Here is a 27,349-nt window from a genome sequence, read left to right on the forward strand (position 1 = left end):
GCTGCTGAGAGCAGATCCCACAGATTATGGGAAATAAGGCTCTGGATATTTATATAAAGTAATACTTTGGGAGTATAACAAGATCAACAGAGCCCTCTAATCTAGTAGCTGCATCATACTCCCTCAGCCTCTAACATTTGCTTATTTGCTCTATTAACACCACAGGGCACGTTCAAGGCTGGCAGAGGGGTTGTTAGAAGTCCTCCTGCGCCCAAAGAGGGGATGAAGATGAAAGCTGCGCCCAGCACCTTCCACCGTATTCGTGCTACCTCCGTACTAACCTTAGTTTAGGGTGGAAAGGGGCAAATTCTGACTTTCCACCCCAAAGTCTCCCCATATGCTTTGTCCAAATAGTTTCCAGCTTACGCTTAGTATTTTTTGAGGCAAGTCCTCCTATCTGAACTCAACTAACAGGGACTAATAACCAGTATCAAGGAAATATCTTTTTTAGTCTAATAAACTGAGATTGCTGCAACCAGGGCAGAACAAGATTGTTTTTTAAATGCTGCTCATGAAAGGATTTAGTTGCAAGTTTAACGTGTATGTGTAATGATACACGCAACACTAACACCCTTGCAATCCTGCAGCTATCCCTGATTTACACTCATTCAAGCATGAAAACCAGACTGGAATTTCCCACATATATCCCTTCCCTACAGCAAGACGAGAAAAGCCAGTTATCCTCCGGAGCTGAATTTTCTCATCCCTCTCTCCAACCCTGCATTGACACGGCTCTAGTCGAAGCCAGGTATTTTACTAGTGCAAGTACCGCACCTGGAAATAGGATTTACCAGTGTATTTACACAGTACCAGGCAGATGTGAACAGTTACACCAGTGTGAAGACGACTTATCCAAGCAAAGCTCACTACTTACAATATCTGAAAGAAACTCTGCATAGCAGGGTAATTGCATTTGCAGAGCAGGGAGTGTTAGGGAAGGTTGTATTGCTTTAGCTGGGCTGGCCTAATTAATTTGGTACAACTTGAGCATGGAGATAAGGCCCAGGGGACTTGCTGGGGTGGAACATAAACGCTACATTACAGCGAGAAGGGTTAGGAGCGGGACTGGAAACGGCATCTGATCTGCAACTCCCCTCCTTCCACCGCTCGGCTTGTAAAAACCATCTCCTCCCAAAGCAATCCGCTCCCACTGTTATCATGTTGGAAATTATCTGAACCCGAAAGGACAATCCTCAGAGCTCCTAATGGGAAACAATCGATGTATCTGAAAGGCAGTGGCTGCAAAAAAGCTCGCTGACCCCAAAACTAAAGTTACTTTATTGACACGGGATGGGTGAGACAGTGCCAGCATGCAGTTAGATAGCAGCTTTTCATTTCCCCTTTTTTTGAGGGTAACTCTGCCATATTTTCCCCTTGCCACGTGCCTCTCAACTTGGATTAATTTCCACTGCTCAGGCAAGCATATATAACACTACAACGCAGCGATCTTCCTTCTGCTTTCAAACAATCCTTCGCTTAGCAACCGCCTCCCACAACACATACACAGTGTAAGAGGTATGGAGAATTCACCAGACTGTCCATACGCAGCACTAAAAAAGCATTACAGGACTAAGGATTAGCTGCCCGAGATCTGTGTTTACGCAGAACGTCATCATTCGCCTTAGACTTGGCTGTGCGCTACCTGGCCCAGCCCTGCTTTTGCACGCAGGCTCTGCTCATCCAAACCCCCCCTTTTTTTTAAGCACAGAATTAAAGTGCAAGAACAATTACACAGATTTCTGTCAGACTACCATATACTCAGCTCTACGCAGCCTGAATCGGGAGTTATTACGAACATTTGTTCAAACAGCAGCACGATACTTTCAAAAAGCAGTATAGCAAGTAAGACAGGTCCGACGCCTGCAAAATTTACTGCAGTGCTTATTAGGCTGAGCTGTTAAGAATAAATCGCTCCTCTACATACTGCAATCAGGGCTAGACAGGAAAAAAAACCCTAAAGGTTACACAGTATTTTACAGAGCTATAAACACCAAGGAAGATAAGATATCCTTCTTTAAGGTGCAGCTTCCTACGTGAGAAGCTGTTACTCAAAACGGTACCACCTCAAGTTCCACGGAGAAAAGGCCACCCGTCTGCCGAGCGTGTTTCAGGGAGGGGAGAACAAACAGCATTTTGTGTAAAGTCATCATGACCCATCGCTTCTAGCTGCATCCAAAAAGCAGACTAGGACTTAAAAAATAATAAAAAAAATCCCACAAGAAGAATGTTCCCTCTCCAGGCCTGGAGGAGTGACCAACATCTGCCTGGTGGACATCTGGCAAGAGGCTCCCATCTCGGAGAGGGGCAGAAAGTCAAGGCATCATGCAACATCCCTCGTCATCTCACAAATGACGTGTCCGTGCAGGGAAGAAAAACCTTTTTACGTCGCTTTATAACACCTCTTCGACTCCTCGAGGCAAACCAGTCGCCACGCGTCAGGCCACACAGGACCGGACAGTCCCACGTTCAGGTCCGTGCCGCTACGTCAGACCTTACGTGCTACCACCCAAGGAGCACGCGCGCACGCGCGCTCGCCCAGGGATACGCACGCACATTCCAAACTAATCGAAACCATTTCCCCAAAATACACTGCTTTTCCTCAGAAAGCCCTTTTCCTACTGCACGGTTTCTAAATAAGCTTGTGTGTTTACGGGCATATAAAGATGCATACATAAACGCACCTATACGCACGTTGGTTGATGTCTGAGCCGCCGCAGCCCGCAGCTCGCTCCGCGGCTCCCGCTCGGCTTTCCCACGCTACGGCACGCGTGTCCTCACCGGCTCGCTCCGCAGCGCGTGCTTTGAGCCCGTCCCGCGCGGCGGCAGAGGGCCGCTCAACGCAGAGGCACCAATCCATCACCGGCGGGAGGGACGCGGGGAGGAACGACCACCACCGCGGCCCTAACCGGGAGGGTCGGGAAGCTCCCTCCAGAGCTGCTCCGCACCAAGCCGGCCGCCGGGAAGGCCGCCCGCGCCGCGCGCCCCCCGGACCTGCCCTCCTCAGGTTGCTCACCGCAGCCCTAGAGAACTGCTGACACTCAGCGAAGAAGCTGGAAGTTTAACTCGAGCAGCCTCCCACGTGCCTGACCCACGTTTCCTTCCGCGGGAGCCGACTCGACCGGCTGCACCGTTGCTCAGTCCCGCTGAGACGAGCGTAAATCGAGCACGAGTCTCGCTCCGGATTATTTTGGTGGGGCAATCTCGCAGGCACGAGCCACAGTCACCGGGATCACTGCCCACCGCTTGTTAACTGAGGGCATATTCGTCCAGAAAAACACAAGTTTTCAGTCCTAAAATACTTTCTTAATACTGCCTTGAGTAAAAGGCATCAGGATAAATTCACTGTTTTGAAATTAAAACAATACCAGTTTGCCAAGGATCAGAAAAAAAGTCAACAACTCTGATTTTAGTTTCCAGCCTTCTCGCGGGCTTTTCCTTAGTATCAAGTTTTAGTCCAAATCAGACTCTCAACTTTTGAACTTTTGTCTCTCCTTCTCCCCAACATGAAATGATCTCTCAGCTGTTTTGTTCCCACCACATTTTCTGGTCAACCACACGGCACATATCCGCATGGACGGACTTCACGGTGACGCCATCGTCACACGCACCCTCCTTCCCCCGCGGCCCGCGTGCCTCGGACGCGGCGACGGATTTGCAGAGCCGAGAACAGCACCGTTCGCGTTCAGCAGCGGCTAACGCGGGCTCTCGGAAAACAGCAGCACTGTCTCAGGTCACCGTCCCCGCAAGCCCACGCAGGACGGACACTCGTGTGGAGTCTGAAAATTACGGGTTCTACCATGCATCGTTTTTGTTTGTTTTCGTTTTAAACCGGATTACTTCTTCTGAAGAACGGCTCGTGGCTTTAAGAAGCAACCAGCGACTTAGTGGCCCCTTTAACTCAAAATCTCTTGCAAACGGATCGGACTTTCACCCATCCTGAGAAAAATCAGACTTTTGTCATGATTTTCAAATGGAGGCATTACTCCTCCCCCTACAAGAAGACCCTAATCAACCACGGCCTCCTTAAAGAGACAAGATGGGAGGAGGCCACCAACCTTACCGAGAAGCTTGAATGTCCCACTTGAAGTTGATGTGCCCCCATGCACCACATCAGCCTCAAACCAGCTCGCACCTGCCTTTCTGCATGCACCAAATGTCAAAAAACCCACAGGTGACCTCACTGCACCAGCAAGACTGTCTCGCGTGGTGCGGATACAAGACACCCTACCTTCTCCTTGTGCGACAGCCTGCACGGGAGGTAACGGAGCATTGCACCCCGCAGGGGCGCGGAGCGACCTCGCGCCGCTCAGCCCACGGCAGAGCGGCCGCTGGAGCCAGCGGGAAGCGGAGCCGGGAACGCGCTGCCGTCTCCCGCTACTCACGGCAACGCCAACGCAATCCTTTTCAAGGAAAACAAATGCTTAATTACAAAGTGAAGTTATAAACTCCAAGCGCCGCCAGCAAAGAGCTCTGGACCTAACACCACTCAGGTCTCCGGGGCTGAAACGGAATCGTTTATTCCAACTTCTTCCCTTTTCCCACGCATTTTCCCACAGCCCATCCACCCCCCAAACCCAGTGGAGAGGGGCAGGGGCAATGAGCCAGCCCACAGCACGGTTCATCTGCGCCGTGGGTTCCCAGCTACAACGCGGAGATGACTGTGCTCCGCGTCCCCAGATCGTCGGCGTTATCTGTTCCCAAGGATTACGACCCCCGTAAGCGCAAAGCGCCCGGTACGACGGCGTCCCAGGCGGAGCTTGGACCTGCCAGCCCACGAGGTAACATAAATACCGCGAGCAGGAACATCTGCAACTGTTCAGCTTTTTTGGGAGCGCTCTTCGGTCCGCTGTTACGGAAGATTCCCACAGAATCAAACTCTGGAAGCAGCACTCAGAAAATCCTGCAGAACCTAACCGAGGGCTGTAAACTGCCCAAACAAACCCACAGAGCTGTATTACAGACACCTAATTATTGAACGCAAGACTCTCTTTTTTAAGCCATCCACAGCAAAGTTCTCCAAAAGTCCTTCCAGAAGGACAACAGCAAAAACGAAGCCAGAGTATCTGGGGAGAAAGCACAGAGCATCAGAAATCACCCCAAACCCCGGGTGTGCATCGTCGCCGGCTCGGTCGATGCTAATTAAGTTGCAAGCTCTCAGTGAGCACCACGAGGGCCTCTGAAAGGCAGCGGGCGAGCCAAGGAGAGCCGGGTGGGAAGGCAAGAAGTAGAAACGTATCTTCAGCCTAATGGACACTGAAAACGTTAAAACTCCAAGAAAGAATCGAGCCAGAAAGCGCTTTGCTGCTCCGGCCCGCTCCACGATCCGGGCTTGCAGCCTGGAGGGCCGGGACGCGACGGAGCAGGCAGGCAAGGCAGCGGGGCTCGCGCCGAGGAGCCTTCCGAGAGCCCCGCCACAAGGCGACGGTTTTACTCCGTCCCCGGGAGCCGACCTCCCCAAACCCGCCTTCTTGCACCGTCTCGGCGTGACGGAGAACCTCTGTCCCCAAAACGAGCCGAGCCCCGCCTGGCTCGGAGCAGGCGGGCACCTCGGTGGCACATTTTAACCCGTTCTACTTCCACGTTGCCCGGCCCCACACCATTAAGACTTTTGTGGAGTTGCACCGAAAAGCAAAATATTGAGCTGCCGCCTCCGCAGAGCCGGGAACGTCGCCCCGTCTTGGGGCGGGAGGTCTCCAGAGCGACACGGACGCAACGGGACGGGGACAAGGCGCTGGCTCGGGGACAAGGACACGCTTCCAGGGCCACCTCCGCGAAAGGCGACCGCACGAGCGGTACGACTGCAGCAGAGGGCTTCGGAAAAAATAAACAAAAATAAATGGATACCAAAGTCCCTGGTTAGGGTAAGGGCTGAAGGAGAAGCCCGGCGGAGCACCGCCGCGCAGCGTTCCCGCCAGGGCAGGCCGGCCCCGCGCGGGCCACGGCGGCACAACCCGGCAGGTTTGCCAGCGTCTATCACTTCATTCCACTTCCACAATTTTCTTTTTTTTTTTTTTTTTCCTTTTTTTTTTTCCCCTGAGTAAAATACTAAGCAGGTAGAGGGAGGAGAAGTTTGACATTTATTCTTCAGCACTCAAACGCACGACAAAGCCTGTCTGCTAACGCGACAAAAATCAGGCGGGTATTAAGTTACCTTCAGCATAAAGACAGGTTAAATACCCCTTTCTGCAAATATACGCGCGCTCTTGCTTTCAGCGCCCTGCCGTAAGGGAGCTCCACGCTAACAACAGCTCCGCTCCAGGTGTCGGAGCAGAGGCGGGGAGCGGATCCGAGGCTCGGCGAAACGCGGCTTCCCCTCGCCCGCCGCCGCCGCTTCGAGCACGCCAAAGGCTGCAGAAAGAACCGAACGCCGGCCAAAGCGCTCTGCTGAAATTAAAACGCCCGAGCCTTGAATTTGCATCAGAATCCCATATTACGGCATTGTCCTTCTCCACAAAAAGGACCAGATTTTGCGCGTGCTGCCAAAAGCATCGGGCAACATGAAAAATGCAGCAGGCCTTCATCTTCCATCAACAAATTCATTTTTTCTACAGCGATTTTCACCCATCCCAGCAGCTGTATGCTAATTCTCCCCTAAGCACCGTTTTATTATCGCTTAGAACAGATGTTCCAAAATCTGGAGGTTACCAAAACTATTAACCTCAGCTATGAGCCGGGCTGAACCGGTGCAGGTTTGCTGCCAGGCACGGGGAGCCGCGGCGCGTCCGGCGAGGAGCACTCCAAGCGATCCACAGCAGCAACGGGCTCCAGAGCGAGTGGATAGAAATGCTCTTAAATATCTTCCATAAAATGAAAGAAGTGAGCGGTTGATGGAAGAAATGTTGTTTAGAAGCTTGTTCCAAAACTCACGGAAATTAACTGCAAGATTCCCATGGGTTTTAAACTCTTGGGCCCAAGATGCAGATGCAGTGACCTCTTTTTTGGGGGGGGGATAGAGGGAGGCACCTTTCACATGTGTGTATGTGCAAAGTCGTTTCAGCCACGGATAAATTCAGCTGAGAAAGGTTTAGCATTCCCAACGGAGTTGATTTCTCCAGCGCAACCCAGTACGGCTCCTGGAGTAATTAATGCCAAAATCTGTTTATGACCTTTGAATAAATTGTTCTTTTCTGAAGGGAAAGCTGTTAAACACGTTAGCAAATATAATTAAGGGGGAAAGACGGGGGAGGGAATGACAAAAATCTGGAATTAAATCTCTCTCTAATTAGAAATGCTTCTTGCGACAACCTGGCTTTAAAAAAAATAAAATGTCTAATCATGCGGATACTGTAGTTTCATTAAAGCTTCCTCATTATCCTATTTCAGATAACTGAACCGTCAACAAGGGAAGTTTACCTCCATCCTTTGTCACCCCTAAAGGAAAGGTTTCGACGTCCCTCCGTGCGGGTAAAACGCTGTGACACACCCCCAAACCCGCACACTGGCCCTGGCGAGACCTACTTCATCACGCAGGAAAACGCCAGGCAAAGCGGAGACTAGATCCGGGAAGACCTGGGAAAAGGTGGAAACTCCACCACAGGTAGCATCCCTATCGCTGCCAACGGGAAAAGCCAAACCGACGTACCTGCAGGGGTTAGAGCTGGACCACGGATGCGCAACGGCAGCCAATACTCAGCCTTCACCCGACCTCAACGGTTACGTGAAAACACGGAGCGTAGGAAGATTTATAGCTAGCAGGATCCTGGATTTCTTCTTCTTTTTTTTTTTTTTAGTTTTAGTTTTTAGAAAGCCTAGTGAAAAGTCTTAATTTCACATAAAACATCGTCACTGAACAAGCACGCAGCCCCGAGCCTCCAGTTGGTCTTGCAAACTGAAACGACCCACGCGGCCGGGCAGCCGGTGAACCACCGCAGTCGTGGGGGGAGATGAACGGGGACAGGTGCCCTACGGACGTTTCCCTGCGAGTATCGCGTCCTGGCACGCACGGGCGAGCAGATCTCAGCGCAACGCTCGCATTTCACATCCTGCAACCCTGCACGCAGAAATTCACCCTTCCGGAGGAACCTAGCGACGAGCCCTGCGCCGGCAGGAGCCGGCACCCTCGCCCGGACTCGGGCGCTCCCAGCCCGGCACAGCTGCAAGCTACTCCCAGTGCCTGACAAATCCCGAGGAGCCAAACAGCTCGTTCGTGCAAGGAAAAAAATCAGTTTATAAAGCACGTCTTGCTTCAGAGCTCGGCGGCTTTCGCCGGTGATTCCGCGTCTGCGGCACCAGGCACAAACCGCTTCCCCCGCGTTTCCTCTGCGGCTCTACTCTCCTCCCGCCGCCGCTGCTCCTTTCAAACGCCAGATGTTCCATTTAGCAGCTAAACTACCAGAAAACACAGACGGAGAGAGGCAGGCTATGAAAGGGCCAATTCCCCCATCCCATCAGGATTTAAGGGCCTGCTTGAAGAGAAAGTTTCCTCTAGAGGAACCTTTTAACCTGCTCCCCTCCCCATTTATCACCCAATTCTGCTTTCGGCCAGAAACACGGCCCCGGCATGAGCGGCCGCCGCACGCCGAGGTCTAGCAACCCCGAGAAGCCAACCGGTGCCCCTGGTTTCGGACTGGGTCCCTGCCGCGGCCCGCAGCACGCCGGCGGGGCGAGCGCGCTAGATGAACGGCCGAGGAGCCGAGCCGAGCGGGCCCGGCAAGCCAGGACGTGACTCAGATTGGGGCCTTTCCAAGAAGGCGAAGGAGGATCTGCCAGCAGAATAGCCGCTGTCCGGCGCGGGCAGTCCCGCAGGTTGCAACACGCCAGGAATAGATTGCACGTTCTCGCTCGTCCCCCTGCCCCGAGCAACCGCGCGTTCGGCGGAAGAGAGACCAGGGGAAGCCGGGGAAGTCGGCGTCCTCTGTTCGGAGACGGGAAGCGCTCGCAGCCCTGAGCCTGCAGGGAGCTGGGGGGGGGGGACAACACTCTCGAAATCAGAAATCTTCCAAAACATGTGTGTTCTACTAGGGATTTTAGACAGCCTGGAAAACGTCATGACCGAGACATCACTCCTCGGTGACTTTTCCCAAGGACAACTGCTGTCTTACAGAGCAAAGGGATTTTCAGCAGAAAAACCCATTAGCAACTGCAGAGCTGTCTGCACCCATGTTCTTCCCACTCCTTCTATGGTGGAGTCATGCAGGCTTTTGCTAGAGCAAGAACTCCCTCTGACACAAGGGGAAAAAAAAAAAAGGACTCAGATGCTCAAATTACCTCTTACAGGTTCACCTCTTTCAGATAAACTGGATGAAACATCTTTCAGGTGATGATATCTTAGCTAAAACTTACCATTAACACACACTAGACCCATCAGTGCTGGGCTAGCCCAGAACGGGCGCCTGGTAAATATTCCCAGCAGAAGCACCCAGGAGCACGAGGACGTCTGCAGGCAGCTTACACTGCTTGACAGCCCCACACTTGATGGAAAAAAGTCACATCTGCAGGGAGAGGTGTGCTACACCCACACCAAATGCCCATGCACGGAAATAAGCAGATCGCAAATCACAGAGATCAGGGGGTTGCAAAAGCGCTAACAAACCCTGCTATAAAAGGCCTGGAGAGCAACGACTGGAGTGGCGAAGTTGCATTAAACACGCAGCTACACACTCAGCTCGCTCGTTCGGCAAAGCTTCGCTCAGCCCCTCCAGCAAAAGGGCCGACGGGCGCGAGAGACCCCGGTGCTGCCGGCGGCTCCCAGCCACCCGCGAGCAGTCACGGAGCAGGGAGAGGGAAGGAGGGGTTGCATTCAAGTTGTATCATCAGATGAAGTACAATCGTTTGCAGCAACCATGGAAAACATGAGGGGGAAAAAAAAAAGTCATTTTTATTAGAAACAGACTTTTTTTTCCCAGGCTGTCTTGGTTCTTTAAGGAGAAATACATCATTGGGAAAAGCCTTTTAATTAATGCTGGGTTTGAAGCTGTCAGATGGAGATTTTTATTAACAGTTGCCATAAAAAAAAAAAAAAAAAGAAAAGAAAAAAAGAAAAAAGAAAGAAAGAGTCCTCCCCCTCCCTGAAAAGAATCATTGAGGGGGACAAACCTTAGAGTAAGAAAGGAGGCTGCAATTAGACCGCGTTGCAAACCAGCAAGCAGGGAAAGGAGACTGCAGAGCCCACGCAAAACTCAGCTGGGGCAAGGGAAGGTGTCCGGGGATTAACCGGCTTCAGTCCTGCACGGTGCCATTCCCGCCGGGCAGGGGCCCGGACAGCAGGATTCCCCCGATCCCCGTGCAAAGGGAAAAGCTGCTCCCACAGCGGAGGGCACCTGCCGCCGGGAAACGCGGGGGAAAGGCTGGAAACGCTGAGCCCGGTCCGCGGGCAGCTGCGTGCGGGGCTGCAGCACGGGAGTCACCCCAAGGAAACACCCCCCCATCCCTCGCCTCGGGCTAAATCCAGCATTAAAGCTGGGGTGACTTTCTCCCACAGGAGAAAGGCTTCAAATTAAAAACTAATAATAATATTTTTTAAAAAATCAAATATGGGAATAGTGTATTTGAGACACTCTTAGATACAGGCTCCTGGGGGATTCAAGGGTGGAAATACTGCAGGGAAGAAGCTGGAACGCTGGAAAACAGAAGGTTTGGCTCTTTAAGAAGGGACAAAGCAGCAGATCAAAAATTTGCCCTCAGGTCAGTCTTAAGCAACATTTCTGACAGAGCGAAAAATCAGGTCCCTTCTGGCTCCAGATGGGCTGAAGAAAGCAACAGCTCCAGCAGCAGCACCAGTAACTCCCATGCCCATAAGGCACGGCAGGGTGCTGGGGACCAGCACCCATCCAGCAGGCTCAGGCAAGGTTACGACGCTCAGCCCCTTCTCCGGCCACCTGACAGAGGACACAGCTACCGCTCTTGCCTCCAGCATCAACTAAACCCTGGTGCACACCTAGTTTAACCAGAGGAAGCCTAAAATTCTGCAGCCCGACTTCGCCCCCAGCCACCTCACTCCACCGCGGCTACGGGAGTTAAGCAGCACAAGCGCCGGAGTTGGAAAAGCGCCTGCTTCTCCCCGGAGGGTCTGAGCCACCAGGTGCCTCATCTCTTGGCATGAAGCGATGCTGCCGAGAAGGACGGACAAGCTGAGCATTTTTTACAGCTCATCAACATGCTGTTGAGATAGAAGGCGGCTTCCAAGCCTGGGCCCACCTTGAAAAGTCACCAAATTCACTGAGTTTCCTGGCTTTGTGTCTTTAAAGGCATCTATTCATTCCAGAGCCTGTTCCTGCTAGGTGCTTAATGCAGGTATGCAACTCTCTCGGCAGTCATTCAAGGGGAACACAAAACGCCTGCGCTCCTTCTTATCCCTCCTGGCACAGCCAGCGGGATCCCTCCAACACCCCTCCGCCCCAGTGGGATACATATTCGCCCGCAGCCACAGGTTAAATTACATTCTGCAACCTCAGACAGCCAAAGGAGGACACCACCTCCAGGCAACACAAGGTTTTAGGACACTATTTGGCATTTACTCCCCACCACGTCATGGGGGACATCAAGGAGAGCAGGGAAGAGAGACTGCAATCAGCTCCTGTTTGCAAAGAGCTTGGCCGTAAAAGCCAGAGCACCTTCTTCTTCCTTTGGAAAGCTTCGCACATCCGAACGGGAAGTCACTGAGACACAGTAAACAGGGATATGCAACGAGGCCATTTTTTATAGCCTTTCTTGGAACAGAACTCGACTTTAAGAAGCAGAGAGTAAATAAAAAGCAAGAGGACCGGAGCAGGGTAGATCAGAAGGCAGCTACGCAGAGCGGCCGAGCAACTGATGGACCAGAAAACTCGACTAACGTTTAACCCTTCCCCTGGCTAGGGAACAGGCACAAATCCCAAAAGGGCAGGACACTCGCCATCTTCAGCAGCACGGTTATCCCACCCCTGAAAAAGGCGACAAGCGGCGGGGCCCGCTGCCAAGGCAGGAAAGCACCCGTGCGACAGCGGGACACGTTCTCAGCCTTCGGCCTCGGCAGTGCGCTCCTAGACCGCCCGCTCGCGTGGGACAAGGGGTGTCTCTGTCGCACGCAGCACCCAGGATCAAAAGACAACCGGACTCTTCATGGTGGCCTCCAACCGCAACAGTAACCTCAGGTCTCTGCCGAGCATCCCGGCACTGGTACACCCGGCAGAAGGCACAGTCGGACCTGCACAGCCCAGCTACCCTCTCTCACCACTCCAGAAACAAGTCAGTTCTGATAATACTGAGTTATATTTAGCTACTATCATGACATATGGAAGTAATTAGAAGTGTTGTAGCTATGAAGCTTTCAAGCAGTGCGTTAAAGTCCCAAAGCCTTGCGAATAATTGCTAGTGCCAAACATGCCAACGTGCCTTGATCTTCAGCGTACCTGGGAGAAGGAGTTGGTACAAACCACCCGTGCTGAGCTGTCACAGCAAGTGAATTTCTACATCACCAATAAATAGGACTTTGATATCGCGTTATTTTACTTCCATCCTCCAGGAAAAAGAAAAAACTGCAACCATAAAGTCTTCTGACAACTCACTCAGGTGTAGTGTGTTATTCAAACCATCATGGAAAGGCAGTTGTCTCCATGCTTCCCTATTAAGATCACAAGCAGAACAGTGGGCAGCCACATCATCATGCCAATTAGGTTTGTTGTATCTCATCAATATAAAGAGCCCAAATGAAACCTCTGTGTGCTGCAGGCAGAGATGAATTATCTATAGAGAGATGCTGATAAGCTCCAAAATAGGAATTCTTAATGAGTAGATCATTACTGCTAACTTAAAGTCTGTGCACTCATATACACAACCCCCCAAATACATGGTAGCATAATTTCAAGTGTCTAGGAGATTTAGAAGCAACAAAAAACAAATATTTGAGCAGTGTCAGGCCAACCCTGCAGGAGCAGTAGGGGCAAAATTATATTACTCAGAGTCAAGATTTCAGCAAGCTGGATGTTCAAGCCCTAAAAGTACACAAGTGCTTTGACAAAGGTACTAATTTCCATCTGTCTGCATCCATGTCAGGGAACATTAATTTCCTCATGGACAAATGAAAAAACCCAACAAGTATGAACGCCCATCCAAATCTGCAATAAAAATCCTGCCATGACACAAGAAGTCATTTCATCTGTCCTTGACAAAATTATAATTCAAACCTAATTATCAATGAAAATTCAAAGCTCAGAATTCTCCATCTTAATCTCAGAAAGAACATGGGATACAAGAGGGGCAGCGGTATTGCACCGTGTCAGAGGATGGGAAATCAATGCCAGCTTTGGGGGAATTTAGAGGGAAATATAGGGGAAGAATGAGGGTCCTGGAACTGCTCCAGGTAGGGATGGGGAGAAGGAGAGGGGTGGGAGCAAGGAGAAATATGTTGTGCACAGGGGACAGGAGGGCTGCAAATTGGGTGCTGCATCTGCTCACGTTTGCAAATAAAGATGCCTCTTGCATCACTTGCAGTTTACAGGCCAGTAAAACAGCTTGAAATGCCCCCAAAATCCAATCATGCACATCAACCAATTAATACTGAGGGCAAGTACACTGACTCCACTTCCCACCTCTTTACAAATGGCATCTGCAGCAAAAGCAACCAGCTGAAACGAAGCTCTAACTCCAGGCTCATCAAACCCGGCTGGAGACTTTTCCTGCTTATTTTGTTCTTGTCTGCAGAGGTTGAGTTAACTCTGGGCTGATCGGTGGACGGGGTCAGCTCATCCTAGCAGGCACTGCCAAGGAACGGCAGTCTCCTCTCTGGAACCGGGCTTGAAAAAGCAAACTGGAGATCTCAGCCTAATGAGGTGATTTTTTACACAAGGAACTAAACGAACATACCCTCGCGTCAGGGCGTGAACTGCTGCTGTGCGGCCAACCTGCCTCTGTTATCGGCCTGCTCTCCCTGCCGCCTCATCCACGGCCGGTCTTCCTGCGTTGAGCGGGGCTGGCTCGCCAGCCTCCAAGAGCTGCAAGCAAAAACGAGCTCCCCTGCAAATCAGCGCAGAGGGAGAAGAAGAAAACGCACTACCGCGTCTCGATCTTAAAGCATTCGCTGTGCAGAGAGACACGGTTTTACCTCTGGCCTTTGAAACGATGCTCACCTCGGGCAAAACACTGTTTTTCATTACACACCTGCACAACCCTGTTTAAGTCACTGAGCAAGGTGAAGAACAGAGTGTTGCTGGATGTTAAGTCTAACACGAGCGTCTTGTCCCTTGGCATTCAAGGTGAATGGGAGAAAAGAAAAAATTCTCCGCAGCGAAGATGACAGCTGGCGATCCAGCCCAGCCAGTTATGCCGAAGGTGCATTTATAGTCAAAAGCAAGCTCTGAAGTTTAGAAACTGTCTCGCACATCTCTGCCCCAGTGCCTGAACACATCACAGCTGTTTGACAACAACAGGTCCCCACAATCTTCCTTTGAAATTTGGCCTGGGGATACAAAGCTGCTCACTGCTAGTCACAGCATGAGCCTGACGCACCGAGACCCCCGGCAGGGGCTGCAGACCCCCATCGGGAGTCCCCGTCCCCAGCGCTGCAGATGCGCAGAAGGTGAAGAGCAGCAAGACACCTCTTGTCTTTAGCTATCCTTGGGGGAGAAATCACAGATTCCCAAATCCAGCAGCTAGCACGTAAACATCAAATCCCAAATATGTCAGAGCAAGTATAAAGACTCAAAACTACATCGATTGGGCTTTGGATCTCATCCCAGGCAGAGCAAAGCAACACTCGATCTCCAGGGCGAGTCCGACCTCCCTGTAAGGTTCCCTCCTACGCAAGGGCTCGGTGTCTGCTCCATCCCGCGGGGCCGCCCGTGACCAGGCTCTGCAGGTCTGCTTCAAAAAACAGGTTCTCGCTGAGCTGACCACCAAAGCCACCCAATTCAGCTTTGGGCAAGTTCACCTCACACCTCTCGTGAGGCCAGTAAAGCTGTCAGGTGTGGTAGGCAGAAAGCAACTTCATTAACCACAGCTGGGCAGTAAACTCTCCCCTCCGAAAACACACACCTGCCTCTGGAACCGGAACAAGAAGCTTCTTTCCAAATGAATGCCAGATCGTCGCTAGATTTCAACTACCATTTTTAAACCCACTTTTAATTCCCCACAGAGCTGATATTAACTGAAAGTAGATCTGTAGGGCTATAATATTTCCTTAAAAGAAAAAAAATGCATAGTATGTCATTCTCAGCATGCTCTGAGAATGTACAAGTCCATGCACAACTACTGCTCCAATGTGACAGTTTATATTTGGAAGCACCAGCTTCTCGGTCAGTTTATAGCTTGGAAAGCTAAAAGGAAGCCTCACAGCGTTGTTCCATCCTGGGAAAAGCCATCACAGGCGCTGTTATTTACTCTTAACCAGCAAGTCTTGTGCACCAACACAAGAACCTATGTATTGATCTGTCCTTTTAACTGTACAGCCTGGGCTTCCCACCCAGACCATCTGGGGAATCCAGGTCTTGGACCTTGCAAGCCAGCAGCTCTGTCCCCTACGTCCCCGACACTCACATACGTGCAGTGAAGCACCCGCTTCACTCCCCAAAGCACTGCTCCAAGGTGCAGCCTAAACACCTCATAGAGGATATTACAACTGCCAGCTGTCCTCGATTACAGCAATTCCTCCGAGTGTGCAAGGAGACGTGTTGCTAGGTAAGAAGTCAGAACAGCTGAAAACACTGCTGGAAAGCCTGCAGCAAAACTCTCACACAGAGCAAGGGGAACAGGCACTTGCAGGAGAGGCAGCATGTTTGCAGAGCGTATATTTAGAACTCAAGATACCACTACACATTATTTATCTTTGAATAAAGTTAAGCAGAGATTTGGATGTCCTTGTTACCAGGAGATTTGTGGCCTCCCTTTTACCAGTAACACCTGGTGTCGCTCAAAGAGGACAACAGTTTACTATCCACTCGCCAGCACACAGGCTGTCGGGCAGGGAGGACAAACTACTCAGTTTCATTTTTTTTATAATCGATTTCACTTCCCGATTCCCATGCAAATATCACCCAGTTTGGGTTAAAAAAAAAAAAAAATGATGAGCGTTTAAAACTAAAACAACCAGAACCGATGTTTGTTTGCTTGTTTGTTTAAGCCCACTTCCACCAAAACAAAGAGCAGCTGGAAACCTTTCCAGCGACGAAGCCCTGAAGTTACGGGACTCAACGCTGCGGTCGGGCAGGCGCAGCAGGGACCCGGCGGGGGGCTCGGCCCACTCCCCCCCCCCCCCCGATCGGCCTGGGGCCTTGCACGACGCCGGGCAGGGGGGTTATCTCGTGGGCAAAGTTTGGTCCCCGAGGCCAGTATCCCTCCAGGACAACGTCCAGGAGCTTCCCCCCCCCCCCCCCCCCCCGTCTAATGAGCACTGCCTCATTAAGCGCTGTGGTAACCACACATCTGCACCCTGCAGGCGCCGTTTGCTTTTGTTTCGGGATAACAGCGTGGCGTGGCGTGGCGTGGGGGGGGACACGGTTCCCCCCCCCTGCTCCCCGCTGGACGCCCCCGCCGCGGCCAGCGGTTCCCACGGGCGGCCCCTGCGGGCAGCACCGTTCCCAAGGCGGGAGCTGGACGGCGGGGCCGAAGTGCGGGTCACACGCACCCCTGGGTACGGACGGACGGACGGACACTTACGGGCCTTACAGGCGCGAACGCGCCCAAGCGTCCCACGAAGTTTGGCGCGCGCGGCACCGCGGGGCGCGCCCCGTCCTACCTGGGACATCTGCGGCCTGAAGTTGATGTCCTTGAGGTCCACGGAGCCCGGGGAAAGGTTGTGGAGCAGCTGGCAGAGCAGCACCCCGTCCCGCAGCGCCTGCGCCAGGTCGAAGACCACCGCCGACGGCCACACCACCCGGTGGTTCGGGGGCAAAACTTTGCAGTCGATGAGCCAGCGGCCGCATTGCCTCCACTCCTCCATGGCCGCCGCGCACGCACCCCGCCGGCCGGCCTTCCTCCTCCTCCTCCTCCTCTTCCCGCTGCTGCTGCTCGCGGCTGCTCAGGGGCAGCGGCCGGCTGCCGAGGGGGCCGCTCCGCACCGCGGCGCCGCGCTAGCGCCCCGCTCCATCGCCGCCCGCCGCCCGGGGAGGCATCGCCCCGCGCGGGGCTCCGCGGAGGAGGAAGAGGAGGAAGGAGGAGGAAAGGAGGAGGAAAGGAGGGGGGGGCGGCGGCGCGGAGTTTTCCGGCGGAGGGCTGCCCCTGCCCCGCCGGCTCGCGGCTAGGCGCGCCGCATGGCCCCGCGGACGGAGCGCGCAGCGGGGGCGGCACTGGCCGCGGGGCGCCCACCTGCGCCGCGCCGCGCTGCGCCGAGGGCACCGGCCGCCGCCGCCGCCGCCGCGCTGCCCGGCGCCAGTCCCCGCCCCGGCGGGAGGAGCCGGCGGCCGCCCCGCCGCCCCTTCGTGTGCGGGGGGCGGGCTGCGGGCGCGCTCGGCCTCGCTCCCCCCCTCCAGCCCCCGTTGCCTCCCACTGCCCTTTCCCCGCCCCCCCCCCCCCGCGGCAGGTTCCGCGGGGGAGATGTTTAACCCAAACAAGCGATCGTATTCCTTGACTTTCAAACACGAGGACAACTCCCATAATTAATTGCCAGCGTATTTATTACAAACCTCAACTCTCAGCTATTAACTCCGTGGCAGCAAACTCTTGAAAAACTCTAATTTTCTCAGGTGGCTTCCGTCCAAATCGGGACAGTTTAGAAGCGGCCCTGTTCCGAGTTTTCTTCGGAGAGCCTCTCCCCACTGTTCGTCTATTAATTTCCATCCTGGCTTTCCAGATAGCCAGAACCGGAAGCTGAGACGGGAACGGAGGGAAGCTATTAACCTGTGTGTCAAACAAATGCAACGCTAATCTCTTCCAAATGTATCCAAGCGGAGATAAAGAGGAAAGAGCGACCCTACTGGCATGACCCTTTATTTCCAGCGTAGGAAGGAAGAGAACCCTAAAGAACTAAAAACTATTGCTGGATATTCCGAGGAAAGTTTGGTAGGTTTTTAGCAGCACACAAGGCACCTCTTTTAGCCTTATTTGCTGCCACTCTGTGTGTTTCTGCTCTCGCTCGGTGTAATGGCCAGTTCCCGTCTGGCAGAACGCAGTAAATACCATATAAGCTGAGACAGAACAACATCCTTAGGCACAAGTCTCATAAGCAGAGCTGTTCTGGGTGTATCCTGGTGTACGCTGACTTTACTCTGCAGTTGCTCATGCCCTGCAGAGGGATTTTTCATAATAACTTCTACATTTTTTTGTTCTTCATTAAGCTTTTTTTCTGGCAGAGTGCTAGCTCTTCTAACAGCACCCACTGGGCAAGAATCATAAGGCTATTGAAAGGCCTGGAGTTGTGCCAGGGATAATTTTGGTTCACTGCACACCGGTCTGCCTTGTGACACCAGGTAGGCAGGTAGAGAAGTACAGAGCAGTTTATTATGCGTATATAATTAAAGCTGCTAGCCATGTCCTGGCTTCTTTACTGCTTGATAAAAAGTCTTCTTGGCCCCTGAACTCTTACACGCAATCACTGCAGCTGCGAAGGCAGCACCTGTGTGGGAGGTGTTGGAGGAAGTACGCTTCTCACCTACCTCGGCAGCAATAAAAACGCCTGATGGCAGAGAGATTCTTGATAGCATCAAAAAAAAAAAAAAAGAAAAAGAAAAGAAAGAAAAAAAAAGAGGAAGGCACAGTGAAGAATACGTACCCAGCAGGCGCTCCTGTGGGCTATGAGTTTCTGATTATACACGTCCCGAAACAGAAAAGGATGGGATCAAGAGGGAGGACTTGGGCGCTGCTTTCAATGCACCCATAGCTAAAAGGGAGCTCGCCTGAACCGAAGGGGAGTCGTGCCGCCGGGGAAGGCTGGCGCGCCGCGCGAGCGCCCGGGCGCTGGCACACTACCCTCTGCTGGAGACGGAGCGTGCTGCTTTTCTTACGGTTTGGGGGCTCGCTTGTGCATGTTTTTATTGCTTTCCCGCATGAGAGAGGCCTGGGAGATAACTGGATATGGTGGAAGGATAATAACGGTACTAACATTTTGCTTTTTCATCTCAAAATGTCTCACTAGCTAGATCTGTGCGAGAAAATTCGCAGGCAGCTATTTCCCTGGCAGAGGGCAGCAGCTGACCATCGCGGTGGAGCAGTTCCCATTGCAGAGCGCCGGGGGGAATATCCAGCTGGCAAAGCAGTAGCTGTTTGGGAATTTAACAGTCCAGCATGGAATAGACCAAACCAGTCATTAAAGAAAAAAATTTAAACGCACAAACATGTGCCAGTAGATCTTGCCATACCAATCAACTAAAATATACCCAGGGAAATGGCTACATTTCAACTGCAAAGTAAAAGTTCTCTAGTCTGCTCTGACTCCTGAGTCACTCCACGGAGAGTGGCAGTCGCGGCGCCGCCTTGTTGGAGGAGCCATCAGAAAAGAGCCCTTCAACGCAAGGGAGGTATCGCCACGCCATGCCACGCCACGCCATGCCCGCGGCCACCCGCCACGTGGTGCCTACGGGTGGCCGCTGCCGCCTTCTGGGTCAGACGCAGCGTGCACCGACGGCAGCCCCGGCGCTCACCGGCTCGTTCGCATCGCTCCCTTCGCGTTTGTGATCGCCCGTCACCGAGCGTTTCGTAAGCGCAGCGTGACCGAGCGTGCTGCTCAGCAGCGGCTCTCGCGGAGCATCCCTAGGGATGCACCTGCGCTTGGCATGGCCCGGAAAGGAGGGAGATGCAGCTGCAGCCCCTCTCCTAACACTCCGGGAGTGAACCGGGCAGGAGGCAAATGCTGCTGTACCAGCCTACCCGTAGGCACTGCATGCAGACGATACTTCTCAATTGGGCTCATGTACTGCTATAAACACCCGCTCTACCTGCCCAGGCAATTTGCATCCGGGAACCATCCTTGCAGTCACTGGCAGCACTGGTGGGAAAATGCCCAAGAGCCCAGTGTGAATATGCTGGAAAAGCACTTGCAAATTGGACACCAGGAGAGGTGAAGCGGACACAGACCATTCTCTGGGAGTCAGAGTTTATTTCTTGTGCTGGCCCCCCGGTGCCCAGGGTGCAGGGAATAAAACACCACCCCTGGTCCAGCACCGTCATGGCCCTGCATGGGTGGACGCTGCAACCAGCCTTGTGTCCTCCTCGCTGCCCACAACGGCTTTCCTGTCCAAACCAGATCTACCCAAAGCATATCACAGTCCGGAGGGGTGGCTAAAAGGAAAATTGCCCAGTCCAGTTTTACACCAGAAGGGAGACAACTGGCTGGGAAGGAAAAGCAGACACCTCTGATGGGAGGCACGGGAATTTTCTTCAAAGAACAAGGAGAGGAACAAGCCACTTGCTGCCATCGCCACGGCTTCACCTTCTCCAGTCTCCTGCCGCTGCTTTCAAGATTTATTTGGGAGGTTCCTTGTCAGCTGAGCCCTTGGGGACGCACAGCAAGTGCTCCCCGAAGGGTGGAAGTTGGTGACTTTTGGAGGCCTACAGTGCTCTGCTCTTCTTCTGGTGTTACCTCGGCACCACAGCTACCCAAAGGCTGGGTTCTTCTGTTACACTCAATGTTTGGTGACAGCAGAAAGGGTAATTTTTCAGAGAGGATCCAGACATCTCATCTATGCCCAAAAAGTCAATCTGGTTCCACTGAATAATTTTGCATTTTGCTCTGCAGCTTCCAAAAGGTGAGGTCTGGGCTGTCTCCTCTCCGCTGTGCTAGCAGGGGGCATAAATTAAGCAGCAATGTCAGGGCAATCTTAATAAAAGGCATTTTAATAGTGCCTTCATTCCTCTTTCTTTTTTCTTTTCTTTTTTTTTTTTTCCGTCTTTCTTTCTTCCTGCTTCTTTGTGTTTGGGCTAAATCTTCTGGGAACGGGGAACTGCAACATGCCTTCTGCCTGACGGAAGGAAAACACAGGGCTTTTGTTTGCATCCCGAAAGGCCGAGTGCAGAGGCAGCAGCGCCTCACGCAGCTGCGGAGCAAGCGCGTGCATCGGGTCCTTAGGAGGAGATTAGATGGCGCTGCATTCACAGGAGGTAAGAAGATTGAGAGCTTAAATGTAGCATTACCAGCAAAAAAATAAACCACACGGTTCTCTCGGCAGCATGTTTCTTACTGTGCTAGCCAGGGGACACTAGGGCTAAGGAAACGCTCCGGGTCAGGCCCTCGGGAGAGGGGGTGCTGCTCGGCCACGCTCCCTCTCCATGCAGCGCGGTTTGTAGATGAAGGAGTGCAACGGGCACGGCGACGGTCACGCAGGGACACCGCACAGGAGCCATTCCCCGACCTGCCTCTGGATGGGCACGAATTTGGGAACTGGAAGGAAACGAACCGGTGTAAATGGTATCACATCCCCCGACCAGAGAGGAAAGCAGCCCCAGGCAGGCAAGCGCTCGCCCTTCGCTGCGGACGTAGCAGGGCTCGGACCCACCCCAGGGACTTCAGCTGAGGACCCGGGGCAGCACGAGAGCGCTCTGGCACGGGCTCAGCACCCGGCCGCGCCAAACGGGGCCAACAGCAGCGGGTTCACCCGGTCTCACCCGAGGGGATCCTGCACGAAGAGGTGCTCTGCGCAATGCCACGGGGTCAGCGCACCCAGCGCCGAGCACCCCTTGTAACACCCCAGGCCCTGCGCACCCCGCGCTGGGTGCCCCTTTGCAGCACCTTCCCCCCCCCCCACCCCGCACCCAGACCCGCGCACCCCGCACCCAGTGCAGTGCCCGGACCCCGCGCACCCCGCACCCCTTTGCAGTGCCCGGACCCCGCGCACCCGGCGCCCCTCTGCAGCACCCAGACCCACCCACCCAGTGCCCCTTTGCAGCTCTCAGACCCGCGCACCCGGCGCCCCTCTGCAGCACCCAGTGCCCCTTTGCAGCACCGAGACCCGCGCACCCAGTGCCCCTTTGCAGCGCTCAGACCCGCGCACCCCGCACCCCTCTGCAGCACCCCGCGCCCCCTTGCAGCGCTCAGACCCGCGCACCCCGCGCCCCTCTGCAGCGTCCGGAGCCGCTCTGCAGCCCCGGGCTTCCCCCCGCCCGCGGCAGCAGCCAGCCCCGCCGCGCCCCCCCCCCCGCCCCGGCGCTGGCTCCTCCCCGCCGTGATGCGCTCGGGAGGCGCCTCCGCGGCTGCTCCGCCGAGCGGCGCCGGGCCCGGGCGGGCCGCAGCCGGGCAGGCACGGTGGGGCCGGGGCCTGCACGGGGGTGGGGGCGTGCGGGAGCCCGTGGACGGAGGGGTGAAGGCGCCCGTGGACGGCTGTGGGGGCGTGGACCGAGAGGTGCGGGGACCCCTGGGGGGGGGGAACCGCGGAGGGGTGGGTGCAGGGGCCCATGGTGGGGGGGAGACTGCGAAGGGGTGGGTGCATGGACCTGTAGAGGGGAAGGGGGGACCACGGACGAGTGGGTGCATGGACCCATGGGGATGTTGGGGGGACAGTGGATGAGTGGGTGCATAGACCCATGGAGGTGTTGGCGAGACCATGGATGGGTCAGTGCATGGAGCCACGGAGGTGGGGGGCGATGGATGGGTGGGTGCAGCAGCCTGTGGGGGGGGGAAGCCGGGACACAGGACGTGGTGGTGCTGGGAAAGCTGCCCTTATAGGACAGCCCCCCACAGCCAGGCCTCACCTTGACCCTTCCCACGCCCTCCCCAGGTCAAAGCCCGGGCGCGGATGGACACGGGCACTCAGCCCCGAGCTGGGGGCTTCGCGCTGCCCCCCTGGACCAGGAGAAGCTCCACTGCAGGAGCTGGCGCACAGGAGGCGGCTGGGCTCCACCTGTGGTGCTGCAGCCAGGCCCAGAGGCAGCATCTGCTCTGTGACCACGGGACTTGCTAGGCTCCTCTCCGTCAGCCTGGCGTACGCGGTGAGTTCACACGCAGGCCTGGGTGCTGGCGACCTTTGGGTCTCCCTGATTTACCACTGACCTTCAGAGAAGCAACACTCATCTGGAGCCATTCAAGCTTCCAGGCTGTTTAGCAAGTCCAGCCTCAGCAGCACCACTGGTCGCACATGTTGAGGTGCTTCACGGACCTTCAGGAAGCAGCTGCTTATGTCTCCTTTGCAAGGTGAAACATGGAGCGTCATCACCGCTGTGTAAGTTTTCGGATGTCCTACTGTGTTACGTAAGCAAGGTCAGACTGCCCACTGCGATCTGCAGGCGTGCGTGTCCTCCGTCCCCTCTCCTGGCCAAAACGGTGCTTACTCCAGCCCCGTGAGTCCTGAGAGCAGCCCACCTGGAGCTGCTCTCCCTGGAGCGCAAAGCAGCAGCTGACCTGGATCCACACCTGGAGCTGCTCTCCCTGGAGCTCAAAACAGCAGCTGACCTGGATCCACACCTGGAGCTGCTCTCCCTGGAGCTCAAAGCAGCAGCTGACCTGGACCCAGCCACTGAGGCATGTTTCAGGGCTCGGGAGCTGCTGTGAAGGAGCCCTGGCCTGCGGAGGGAGGGACCCTTGAGCAGATGACCGACAAAGTGATGAACGGGCGGGTGCCCCTGCCTGAAAAGGCCTTGTCGGAGGGCTATGCCCGGCTGCGGTACAGGGACACGTCGCTGCTCATCTGGCAGCAGCAGCAGCAGAAACTGGAGTCCGCCCCTCCTAACACGTACTTGAGTCGGAGCCGGAGCATGTGGTACTCGCAGTACGGCAACGAAGCGATCCTGGTGCGAGACAAAAACAAGCTGGACGTCTCCAGGGACACGGGGCAATCTAAGTTTTGTGCTATTATGTAATTTCAGTGGCTTTGCATCAGCATGGAGACAAACGAGACTTGCACTGAGTTGGGAGAGTTTGCACCGTCCTAACGACAGGCCTGTGGCTGAAGCAGTGTGTGTAGGATAGGTCAGAGAGGCTGTCTGAAGTTTACGTTTATTTTTGCTGTTGGTAGCATCAGATTCTGCATGACATTGAGTGTGTGTAATGAAAACAGTCCCGCTCAGGAATTCACGAGACTGTGCTAGCTGCCCATCATCACTGGCAGGGTCCGTGCCAGAGCACGTGTTGCTCATAAGTGGCTCGTGTAGCATGAGTAACGCGCTGTCATTTGGGAACCATCCCCAGCAGCCACTTTCACTTGCTCGTTCTCGTGCATTTTTGAAGTTCTGTAAATGCTGGTTGGGGACAAGCAAATCTGAGCTGATTTCCGCTGAAAGGCAGATTTTAGAAAGACTGTCTGCAAAAATACTCAGCTGTTATTTGTTCTGCTTGCCATGTCTCTCCTTAATTACTTATCAGGAAACAGTCTGTTACGACCTGGTTATGAAGTGGAAAGATTTATCTTGCAAAGGGAAGAAGGAAAAAATGATAATTTTAGCTGAGCCTTCAAAATATCTAGCAGGAGAAATGTACAACAGTTCTGTCCTGCGCAGAGCAAAATGCCCTTTCTGATGCCACAGTTGGGTATTAGGGAAATAACAGTAAAAGACATAATTTTATGGAGTCAGGGGAGCTGACTCCATTCACGCAAACAGATCCCCAGCGCCAGGAAAGCTTGCACCAGTCGCAAGCAATGCTCCGGGAATGACCCCGCTGGAAGGGAGGGACGGGCCCAAGAGAGCAGCAAGAGAAAGCTACTGTAAACACACATCTCCTGCGAAGGGCCGTAAGGAAGTTCCTGAATAGGTACCTACCTGCAGTCAGAGATCAGTTACAGAAGAAAAGAGTCTATTCAAGTTTGTTTGGTGTTTAAATCTTAATGTATGCAGTAGCTTGGAAGGATTTAATTCTGGTTGGGTAACACCACTTGTTTGGCACATTTGGCACATACTGTCTGGGAATGTTTGTTTCAACTAACTGAAGGATTTTAAGATGGAAAAAATACTACAATTTTACCCTTTGGGTAAGAAAGCTGCTCTCAGGTTTTCATTTCTATTAGAGCTCCAACTCTGTAACTTCCTTCAGGGAAGATCAAGCCCTGAAGAACTCGTGTCAAATGCAAACTCAATCCAGCGAGCACCCAAGTATTTCCTGTAGACATAGCAGCACTGCGTTCAGGGCATTAATTGTGTACCTAGAATTAAGCATTTAAGTACAATATTGGGCTGGTGTCACAGGTACCTGTTTGCGGCCTGCTTAGGACTTACCCCTGCAGCGTGCTGAGCCCGCCGTGGCTCACCCAGCAGAGTAGCTGGGTATATGCTTAACTTCAAACAATTCGGGTTTTGTTGTTGACTTCGGTATGGATTAGTCACCTGTCTAGAATTAGGCACAGTCATTATTTCTGTTTGTTATATTGATCTAAAACCTCTCCCTTTAAACTTTTTTCAAGCACTTTATTTTTGGGGGGTGGGGAATATAGCGAAGAAGAATCTTCTCCACGTCTGCACTGTATGGGTTAAATGCTGAAACTGAGAAATGCTAAAGTGAGCTGATCTCGATGCGCTGAGTAGAGCATAGCTGTTCTGCAGCGAGATCACAGGGGCTTTATGTACTCGGCACTGATGTTAACACATGAATTCACTGTAAACCATGGGCAGCTCATTTTTTAATGTAATTATTTATGCATGTATTGATGTTCGATACTTTAATTTGCGTGCTCATAAAGCTAAACCTGCTAAGATGGACATCGGTGCTTCGTGGATCTGTGCGTTGTATTGCACACCTGAGCAGTCCTCTCGATCTTGCCAGGGCTAGCTCTGGCTGAGAAACATTTGGGGGAAAAGGTGTGTTTCCACTGGGGGAAAAAAGCATTTAATGGGATTCACAAAACTAGCTAGACTCAGAACTGCTCCCGCCGTGGCGGCAGCGACTCCTGTACAGAGGACGCTGGCGAAGGCAGAGCAGCGCCTGGGACGTGCCCCCCACCCCAGGGCTCCAGCCCTTGGCTGAGCGAAGGGGCAGGAGGCTGGTCCAGGAGCTCCCCCGGCCGCTGCAGGCAGGAGGCACCCTGGAGAGGCAGGAGAAGCGGGCTCGGATCCTCTCCGGCAGCCCAGGGCCAAGTGATAACTCGCAGTTTAGAGAACTGGGGAAAACAGCAGCATTTCCTCAAAGCCAGCTGTTCATTTTCTTTACTTTTCTTATAGAAAAGATGTTTTAATTTTATTTCAGTATGAAAAGTTGATTACTATGGTATAATCAGTCCCTTTTTGTTTATGTATGTGGCTGGTAAACCAAAACTCATTTATTTAAGCAATGTTAATTAGGACTATTCAAGTTACTCTTGAAGCTTAAGCGTGCGCATAAGTTCTTTCAACCTTGAGGCCCTGCATGACAGTACAGGGAAGCAGCGTGGCTTGTTCTTCCATCTCTCTAGCTGTAAATGTATTATTTTCCATATCTGTGTCCTCTTATTAGTCACAGCAGGTTTGTGGAGTGGCTGCTATGAAGCGAGCATTTCTGTAAGCCAGTTCTGTAGTGCTGATGCATTTGTTTTAAATGCAGTTGTAGCCTCTTTGGTAAAGTAAATTAAAATGATTTGAATGCATCATTGTGAGCAGCTGTTTTTCTTTTCCATGTTAATCACTTTAGCACATGCGAGGATTACAGCTATTATCATGCACAATCCCAGCCAAGGCAGAGGAGCGAAAGCTCAGCATATAGCCGTTCTTTCTAATTAGGAGCTGGGCTAGCTGCTGCTGGAGCTGTGGGCAACCATCTCCCTTTAAAGAAGCCACACTGCTTCCCTGGCGAAGGGGCACGCTGCACCGGGGGCTCTTCGCCCCGGTTCCTCATCCCAACAGCCCAAAGGCAACCGCTTCCTTTGGGGCAGTCGCTGACACAACAGAGTTAAACCGGGAGAACAGCTAAGTAAAACAGGGCTGGCAGGAACAGGGTTAGAGAAAGATTAACCCTCGGGCAGGCTGGCTGCCCTCGCCCTCGTTGTACTAAAACACCAGGCACACGCGCGCAAAACCAAGCGGAATCCCCTCGTCCAGCGAGCAAAACAGCTCCCGGCCGCCGCACGGGAACGCTGAGACCCTGCCGGGAACGCGGACCTCCTCCGGCCGCTGCCGAAACAGTCCGCTCCCATCGGTTCTTGCTGCTTGAAAGTAGCTGTCGTTAAACCCGGGTGAATTTTTGCATCCCCTCTGGTTCAGCTGAACCTAGCCAAGCCAGACTCGGTTCTCACCTAAGCCAGGGCCCCTTCAGGTGCTCGGCTCGAGGAAGGGGAGATGTCCCTTCTCCTGGCTGCACCCGTGCGGTAAAGCAGGGCGAGCGCTACCCGCCGCGGCCACGCTGCCGGGGCCCCGCCAGCCCTCCCTGCAGCCTTGCAAAGTGACTTCCAAGTTATTTTTAAGTCTCGCAACACCAGGACTCCTACTATATTTATGTTTGTCTCTTGGCACGGGTAGTCAACCGATTGCTTAAGCAAAGTTCTCTAAGTTTTCAACTGGAGCATGTAAAACATCTGAGAAAAAAAAAAAAAGAAATGATGAAAGGCAAAGGCAGAGGAGAGGGGAAAACACGGTACCAAACTGCACACACACTTTTTTTTTTTTTATTATGAAA

The 27,349-nt window shown here is 53.4% G+C and overlaps 2 protein-coding genes and 1 long non-coding RNA gene across 6 annotated transcripts in view; 1 reads left to right on the forward strand and 2 right to left on the reverse strand.

The window, feature by feature from the left end:
• VAV2 (vav guanine nucleotide exchange factor 2) overlaps window positions 1-17,185 on the reverse strand; it is a 141,849-nt gene extending 124,664 nt beyond the window's left edge. For both annotated transcript variants that reach the window (XM_062590651.1, XM_062590652.1), the window contains exon 1: window positions 16,649-17,185. In XM_062590651.1, the coding sequence (XP_062446635.1) occupies window positions 16,649-16,852 (204 nt within the window). In that variant the 5' untranslated portion in view covers window positions 16,853-17,185. The remainder of the gene's footprint in view (window positions 1-16,648) is intronic.
• Window positions 17,186-19,922: 2,737 nt separating this feature from the next.
• On the reverse strand, window positions 19,923-21,932 carry LOC134148659 (uncharacterized). Of its 3 annotated transcripts, none has more exons than XR_009960253.1 (3): window positions 21,888-21,932; window positions 21,024-21,223; window positions 19,923-20,804 (listed from the first exon to the last, which is right to left on the reverse strand). It is a non-coding gene; the product is annotated as an uncharacterized LOC134148659 (long non-coding RNA). The 3 variants fall into 3 exon arrangements; XR_009960252.1 differs by lacking the exon at window positions 21,888-21,932 and adding an exon at window positions 21,339-21,497; XR_009960251.1 differs by lacking the exon at window positions 21,888-21,932 and having other exon boundaries at window positions 21,024-21,328.
• A 197-nt stretch (window positions 21,933-22,129) lies between these two features.
• Window positions 22,130-26,324, forward strand: BRD3OS (BRD3 opposite strand). The gene is made up of 2 exons (XM_062590805.1): window positions 22,130-22,181; window positions 22,557-26,324. The coding sequence occupies exon 2, from the start codon at window positions 23,299-23,301 to the stop codon at window positions 23,632-23,634; it is 336 nt and encodes a 111-aa protein (XP_062446789.1). The 5' UTR covers window positions 22,130-22,181; window positions 22,557-23,298; the 3' UTR covers window positions 23,635-26,324.
• Window positions 26,325-27,349: the final 1,025 nt, after the last annotated feature.

Source organism: Rhea pennata, chromosome 18 (genome assembly GCF_028389875.1).
Source record: "Rhea pennata isolate bPtePen1 chromosome 18, bPtePen1.pri, whole genome shotgun sequence".
In the NCBI taxonomy this organism is placed as follows: Eukaryota; Metazoa; Chordata; class Aves; order Rheiformes; family Rheidae; genus Rhea; species Rhea pennata.

What these genes read in the sequence shown, in the direction of transcription:
- BRD3OS (XM_062590805.1), top strand. Translation starts at nt 23,299, where the DNA reads ATGTTTCAGGGCTCGGGAGCTGCTGTGAAGGAGCCCTGGCCTGCGGAG.